The sequence below is a fragment of the Azolla caroliniana genome, unplaced genomic scaffold (genome assembly GCF_043228905.1).
Source record: "Azolla caroliniana isolate FFs.n. ecotype wild unplaced genomic scaffold, voAzoCaro1.0.p SCAF_3, whole genome shotgun sequence".
Classification (NCBI taxonomy): domain Eukaryota; kingdom Viridiplantae; phylum Streptophyta; class Polypodiopsida; order Salviniales; family Salviniaceae; genus Azolla; species Azolla caroliniana.
Genome location: NW_028230438.1, coordinates 5008255 through 5015794, shown reverse-complemented (window position 1 = coordinate 5015794; position 7540 = coordinate 5008255). Strand labels below are relative to the sequence as shown.

General features: G+C 40.7%; 2 protein-coding genes across 5 annotated transcripts; one reads left to right on the top strand and one right to left on the bottom strand.

Moving 5' to 3' along the window:
- Positions 1–342: 342 nt before the first annotated feature.
- On the bottom strand, positions 343–5141 carry LOC147865981 (carbon-sulfur lyase). Of its 4 annotated transcripts, none has more exons than XM_087316328.1 (3): positions 4932–5141; positions 4806–4834; positions 343–1105 (listed from the first exon to the last, which is right to left on the bottom strand). In XM_087316328.1, the coding sequence occupies exons 1-3, from the start codon at positions 5094–5096 to the stop codon at positions 646–648; spliced, it is 654 nt and encodes a 217-aa protein (XP_087172454.1). In that variant the 5' UTR covers positions 5097–5141; the 3' UTR covers positions 343–645. The 4 variants fall into 4 exon arrangements, with proteins under 4 accessions (XP_087172454.1, XP_087172455.1, XP_087172456.1 ...); XM_087316329.1 differs by having other exon boundaries at positions 343–1102; XM_087316330.1 differs by lacking the exon at positions 4806–4834 and having other exon boundaries at positions 343–1108; positions 4937–5078.
- Positions 5142–6178: 1037 nt separating this feature from the next.
- Positions 6179–7540, top strand: PSAO (photosystem I subunit O). Its single transcript, XM_087316327.1, has 4 exons — positions 6179–6450; positions 6571–6649; positions 6953–7132; positions 7225–7540. The coding sequence occupies exons 1-4, from the start codon at positions 6318–6320 to the stop codon at positions 7313–7315; spliced, it is 483 nt and encodes a 160-aa protein (XP_087172453.1). The 5' UTR covers positions 6179–6317; the 3' UTR covers positions 7316–7540.

The following is a 7540-nucleotide window of genomic DNA, read 5'->3' as shown; positions in this document are numbered from 1 at the left end:
TCTAAACAAACAAGTTCCAAGTACGAGCACATTGTGTAGCTTCTAGTACTTCCAAAGTTTTGACAAGGTTAGAAAATGTTCATATTGCAGAACATGCAAGATGTATTGCACGTGCATTCAGCAACAGACATTGGAAAATTTATTGTTCTTAGCATAGTGTAAACATGGATATGATATATAAATGAAGGTTTGGATGACCCATGATACATAATAACACAACTTGCCACCTCTTCAGTACCAACTCAAGATGTATCAAAAAGATAACCTTGCCATAAAATTTTAGTACATAATTAATTGTACATCCAACGTATTACCCATAAGAACTTAAGACCCACAAACATCTCAAGCTCAAGATGCCTATAAATATTATCAATTGCAAAATTATACAATACAAACATGAACTCTTAAATTTCCCATGCATTAGAAACAGAGGTTCAGAAAGAATAAACCACTTTGTGGCACTTGATGGAGAGTTAATGAGCTATGACGTTGTCAAACACAGTATGACTAAACCACCTACATCACATTGCCTCTTCTTCAAGAAATACACAATGCTAGTAGTGGAGCAAATGCAAATGTTAATGACCTGTTCACATGCAAGTAGAGTTGGGTGAGATGTCCTTGAGTTGAATCTCATCATCTAGATCACTTTTGAAAGCTATCATCAACTCGAGTTTCTGGAACCTTCGAAGACGCTGAAATATTTGATGCCCCATATGACTCTTCCCAGTTGATCCCATCAAAAGATTTCACAGTGACGCTGTTTATTGTACCTGGGTCAACACAATGCACTGTGATAGCCACACCATCAGGGTTCGATCGTGGGATGTAGTATGATGTGATACCACATACTTTGCAGAAGATGTGCTTCGCAGTATGAGTACCAAATGTATAAACTGTCTGCCACTCCACGGAGCTTTCCTGCAATTTGAAATTGTTGGCTGGTACAATGAAATGAGTGTTGCGACGCATCCGACAATTGGAGCAGTTACAATCCCAAACAATCACATTGGTCGCTGCTTTCACTTGCCATCTCACTTTCCCACAATGACAACCTCCTGTGTGAAGCACTTCACTTGCCATGGAATGAATATCCACTAACCTGCTGCTCATCAAAAGAACCAAGGTAAAATAATGCATGAATTCAAATGCATCCAAATCCTAAAGATACCAAGTTTAAAGCCTCCCATTAAATCTATGTTAATAAAGTAGAGGGTTTTCTCTCATGAGCGTTTGGGAGCTATGAAACACATCAGTTACACTGGAGATTCTCACAAACCCATGCTCATCGAAGGCCATCCAGAATTCAAATGTGGAGTATGCAGGACCATTGAGGAGGAGGATCTGATTTCATCAAGCAAAAATTAAGGCAATTAGATCATCGATAACCAAGGAAGTGAACTGCTTTTAAGGTCATAGAACAGTTCACTTAAGTCCCAGGGCCAAAAGGTCCAGAGCAGGACAATGCAAAAGGTTGAGATTCAGCTTCTTCTATGAGTATTCAATCACACTCCTCAGATGGTGTTCTCTAGCAGGGGATAGATCACAGCTGGTGGTGCCATACCTCTGCAGCATCAATTTTCTTGCGAGGCAATTTGTTTCTCACATTGACAGTCTGGTATCGTTTGAGGATCTCTTTCCAGTTCATGTTTGTACTGTCCTCCCTATATACAGCAATCAACTTCTTGTCTAAAGGATTCGCAAAAGTTATAAGAGATGTCTACAAGCAATGGAGGGGGCATGGCATGGCGTAGCCATTGGTCCGAAAACTTTGAAAGTCATGATTCCCACACATGGGAGGGGGTAGGACATCGGCACAGCCAAAAAACACGCATAAGCATGGGTATGTGTAAGGAGAAAAATATGTCTAAAGGCTAACTAACATCAATGCCTTAATCCAGCTGGCAATGCCTGAGAGAAACTTGGCAAGCATGTGTAGACTTTCCCAAAGAGGTGCCAATAAGAGGGCACTCACAAGCTAATCATTTTCTGGTGGTTGATGCTCAAGGGAAAGAAGATAGTTGGGGAAAATATTTTTCAAATGGCTATCTTTCAAGTATTTCTAGCTTCTCATTGTTTATTCCACTATGTTTTTTGGAGATTTAACCCCTGTTACAAAACAAATTAAGAATTTATTTGGCCATATTTCACAGCAAAGTTCTTGAGACCCTTATTTTCTTATGCTGATGGCCATTCTTTGACACTCCCTCTTTTAAAAAAATTGCAATATTGGCGTTAGAGCATCTTTCCCTCTTCCCATGACCTCATTATGCCAGCACCACTTGAGATCACTCATCAATGGTTCCCCCTTATCGTTGCTACATGTTACCAATACCTCTCATCCTAATGTCACACCAATATCAAGATTATTGTATCCCATCAACAGTAGTCCACCCTACGGGCTGCCTGCACATGTGCTTCAAAACGCAACAAAATTTCTCTAAATACTTCAGGTGGACATTTTGGGAATGATTACTCAATTGACTTCGTTTCAAGAGACTTTTGGCAGCCAAAGATATTCAAACAAGCCAAAAAATCGGTGATCTTGTAATTGAAATGGACATTGTGAAGCTAGAAACAGAACAAGCTCGGTTGAGCCCACCTCTTCCCTTAGGCATAAAGATAGAACATTGCGAGAATAACTTCCAAAAACCCAGCCCAAACATGGATACCCCCCTCTCACAAAGCATACATAGCATAATTGGACACATCTGCACGGTGTCACACTAACTTCAGATCAATACAGAGAGTAAGACATGAAAGGCTGCAACCAAATGACCACCTCTGCCAGAAATGCTCTCTAGATGTTGGAACAGAGGAGCACAATATATGTAGTTGTCTCAGACAAAGGTACTAATACCTTTCTAGGGAAGGGTTTCGACCCATTCAAAGATTAAGGACATTAATGACCAGAGATGCCGGAGACTCTTTTTCATGACTTTGCTACTGAGAGAAACTATTAAGAAGCAATAGAATACACCTTCCTTGGGACAGGAGACAAGCCAATCCAGCTAGATAACCATCATTAACTTCCATGTTGGCACCAACATATGTCCCCAGACCTCAAACACACAAGAGGACATGTCCTAGAGGAATTACCATAGAACGAGTTACAGCACTTTCCCATGCAAAATGGTCATGATCTCAAGGACCTCACGCACAACCTTAAAATCTCAAAAAGCTAATTCCATCCTTGCTTGTCGTAGGAGTCATAGGCTACACTGTAGTGACTATTCTGATTTAGAATATCTAATGATGGACACATCCCAATTCATTTGTTTTTAGTTTTAATTTGTTTATAGACTACCTGTTATATTTATGATGAGATAAAATTATGTCAATTTTATACATTTGCAAAAATGCTTTCATCTCACTGGTTATTTGGACATTTCATAGATGATAATACTACTCCCTTTCTTGCTATAGTACTCATCATTAGCCTACATCTCTGATGTGAGATTTGTCACCTTCCAAGACTATCACCAGCTTCTATGTGATTTCAGCAACATGTGAATGATAGATTTCATGGTTAGGAAAGGCAGAGACTCTTGATGTTGCGTTACTGGTAGATCTCGTTAATGCTCAAGATATAACTTTGCGGAGATCTATCAAGATGGCTCATCCTCAAATATTTGTTCCCAGTGTGGAATGTCTTAGATTCTTGTGTTAACATATTGTGTTTAGTCCTTGTGTCATGAAAAAGTCTATGAGGAGGCTTTCAGGCATAATCTGAGTGCCGGTGCTACAAGATATACACTCCAAAAGGATGCCTTATGGCAAAATAAGACATGCCATGCAAATGGGTCTTCAAGTTGAAGGTCACTCCAACGCGTTTCAAAGCTGAGGGTCACTCCAAAAAAAACCTTGTCCCAAGCTTAGAATGGTTGCTAATGGATCAACATCAATCAAAATTTCTCATTTATGTTCAGATTGGCTACATTGTGATGCAGGCTTGGACTAGTGACCATGGATGATTTGGTCTTGGTCCAAATCAATGTGAAAACCGCCTTCTTACATGGCCACCTTCCATGGGGTTCATAAAGAAAGGCAAAGAGGGCATCCTATGTGAACATACATAAGCACAAAAAGAAGGAGAAGTTGAAGATAACAAGAAATCTAGAGAAAGTGGACAAAGACATCAATAGCAAGCCAAATGAACCAATGGGAAGGCCAAGAAGCAAAATTAACAAAACTTAAGTTAGACCAGAAACATGGGCTCTGATACCATGAAAGATCAAGTTGATGAGTATGTATATGAGATAATCATATAAAACAGAATGAACATAGACAATGTATCTCATGCCTTTTTACTTGCCAGATGGGAAAAAAATTCAATGAACCTAAACCTTCTGATATATAAGGCTACATGTAAAATAAAATGAATGAATAATGATCTTCTCCATAAGGCGGACCGCCAACATCAAGGCAAGATGACATTGGTCCATATACACATCTCAACATGAGAAAAACTATGCTGCGGAGTTTTGTATAATAAGTTTGTATATGTTCTTGATTCTTGTCATGCAGGCAAGAATCTTGTAAAATGTGAATACATAACCGAGATTGTGTCTCCATTATATGTATTGCAAGAGATAGGGATTGGGCTTTACATACTCCTTCAGTATATATACCGAACTCCTCCACATACGGGGTGTGGAATTTCACATTGACGCGGCCAAATGAAATTATTGAAACTGACCCATATACACATACACATATAGATATCATTGGAGACGAAGCTCCTGGACAATGAGCAAATCAAAGTCATGAACATACAGATTACTGAAAGAAAAGAACGATGATACCCTGCGTCTCCTTCTTGCGGGTGGAAACCCTAATTTCTACAAATATGTGTGGAAAGAAATTCTCAGCTTCTGAAACCTAATACATATACATCATACACACATATATACAGAGAGAGCCCAACCTACCTTACTCAGGTTTCGATATATGTCTCTTTGTGGTGTGATGATGCATGGCAGTGTACCAGGGGTACAGAGCATTTGCTGTGGATTTAAGGTGCATTGACCCGGTCCAGAAGCTTGTTGGTCCATCAAAATGGCATATTCAATCTGAATTATTTCCCTTTGAATCATCGTGTAACAAAGTTAGGCCGCTACATGTGTGAAGAAAGGTTCTCTTCTACAAAATCACATGCATGTATATGTGTATATTCATGGGTGTTTTGAGTGCCATTGGACACGTCTCATTCGCACTAGCAAATGTCATCGTCGACAATAGTCCAGAAGGAATGAATGACCCGTCGCTATGCTTACGTTGTGTTTATAGGCTCTTAAATTGCTCAATGTCAGATATTGAGGTTCCAACACATGTCTCCCCCTTATTGTGTTCATTTTAATGTGGCCCACGAAGTATCGTGAAGTCCATGCACACTCTCAAGCATTGGTAAGGTTAACCTTGTTAGCCTCGTTTCATGCATCCATCGCCCTTGGAGATAATTGAATGTATGCCTCGTGGAATGCAGACCATGTAGAGTGAGCATAAAAAATCTCATTGTTAGCAAGATGCCATGCATGCTCTTCTATTAAGGATGGCTACATGTAATGAATGGAATTTAGACTCAATCTAGGGAATCAAGAGAGCAAGAAAGAGTTTGTCATTGTTTCATGAGGTCAAATACGAGGGACATACGGGTAATGGAAACTGCCATTTTTGCAAAGTAAGTGTGGAGTGAGTAAAACATGTTCCTTGGTCGGCCAAGACAAAGGTAACACTTTGCAACTTAACTTGTGCTAATACAAGTTTGCATCGAAGGAGTTGGTTGTCATGCCCGACCAATGTTCGTTGCAACATTTCGTAGGGTTAGCCTCACTACGAATGTGAGCGGGGCATTCAGCAGTTTTTTGTTGTACTGCCCTACCCCACATCTATATTAATATTTGATGTAACACGCAACTAAATATATGACATCGGAGTGAGGAGGAGAAGATGAAGGAATGAGAGCTCAGTTCGGGATGGGGCTCGACCCTGACGAATACATAAAATGGTACTAAATATTTGATATAACGAGAACTCGGGCTCAGATTTGGCTCGAAACTGTGGATGATGAAAAAGTGGATAAGGTTTGGAGATATCTGATTGGATTGCAAAAGCAAGGGAAATATGGGATTTGTTGATGCATCCCTCTTTATCCACACACACACACACATACACACACTCTGTTTCTCCCCTGCCTCATCCTATCCATACAGAGAGACACAAACCAGACCCCATTGCCATTCCTCATTGCAATTCATCAGAACAAACACACTTAAGCAGACCTAAACCCATCCTCCCTTTCATCCCCAAAGGACACCATGGCCGCCACTTCGACCACTCTTGCTGCTCGGGCAGTCGGACTGCCCTCCCTCGCAATGGCTTCATCATCATCGTCATCATCGTCAATGCAGCCTCGGCGGTCGGCAAGAACACCGCTCTGCCTCTCTTCATGTAAAATACCTGCCTTAAATCATTAGATTAGAATTCCTCCCTTATTTGTTGGTTAGCCCTAATTCCTCAGTATAAAGCTCAAACACTGAACATGTGTTCTGGTTTTGTTTACCTTGAAAGCTTTCCTTTCTACCAATACCACTGCCGGCCATGGCGCTTCCGCACTTCTACGCTGCCAAAACAAGGCTCGCGTGACATGGTAGAGTCATAATACAACTTAAGCTCTGATTTGATCCTTAGCTTAACCAGGCAAAGAAATGTATTCGAGTCAACATAAGTTGCGCTGCAATTCATTCATTCATTCATTGCATTGCGGATTCGAATTACAGGAACAATTCATAAAAGAAAATTTGTGCTTGCCATTAATCATGAATTTTCGGTAGCATGATGTGGGTAATAATTTATGCCCATCAATACAATGGATAAATAAATGAATTTGATAATGGTATGATGATGATGCATCTGCGCGATTGGCCCCTCACTTACAACAGACAATGTGCAGCTTCGTGCGGGACTGGTTGCGCAGGGATCTGTCGGTGATTGGGTTCGGGTTGATTGGCTGGCTGGCTCCATCCAGCATCCCAGCAATTAATGGACAGAGCCTGACATCCCTGTTCTTCAACAGCATTGGGCCCGAGCTGGCACACTGGCCAACAGGGCCGGCCGTAGACTCCCCATTCTGGTGAGTACTCTTGAACATCATGGCTATGGAGATAGATCTTGTATTAGATGGATAGATTTCTGAGCTGCCCCTACATGTATTGGTTTTGTTAGGTTATGGTTGGTCACATGGCACCTTGGACTCTTCATTACCCTCACTTTGGGCCAAATTGGGTTCAAGGGCCGCGGTGATGGTTACTTTTGAGTCTCTTGATGTTGGCGATGCTGATTGGTACTCTTGAGTCTCATCATTACCTTCATTGTTGTTAATACTCAGCTATGCCATATGATTGTTTAATGAATGAGAGTTCCTTGGCTACTTTTGAGTCTTATGTCGTGCCACAATCATTACATTTCAAGTCTTGTAGATTGTTGTTGATACTTAAGCTTTATCTTATGAATGTTAAAACTGGAAAAGATTTCCTTTCTT

Bases quoted from the DNA above. Each gene is read 5' to 3' on its own strand.
- LOC147865981 (XM_087316328.1), bottom strand. From the start codon at position 5,096: ATGATTCAAAGGGAAATAATTCAGATTGAATATGCCATTTTGATGGAC. The intron at 4,835-4,931 runs GTAGGTTGGGCT...TGTAGAAATTAG, and splicing joins TATATCGAAACCTGAGTAAG to GGTTTCCACCCGCAAGAAGG. The intron at 1,106-4,805 runs GTATCATCGTTC...TTTGATGAGCAG, and splicing joins CCGCAAGAAGGAGACGCAGG to CAGGTTAGTGGATATTCATT.
- PSAO (XM_087316327.1), top strand. From the start codon at position 6,318: ATGGCCGCCACTTCGACCACTCTTGCTGCTCGGGCAGTCGGACTGCCC. The intron at 6,650-6,952 runs GTAGAGTCATAA...GACAATGTGCAG, and splicing joins AACAAGGCTCGCGTGACATG to CTTCGTGCGGGACTGGTTGC. The intron at 7,133-7,224 runs GTGAGTACTCTT...TGGTTTTGTTAG, and splicing joins GCCGTAGACTCCCCATTCTG to GTTATGGTTGGTCACATGGC.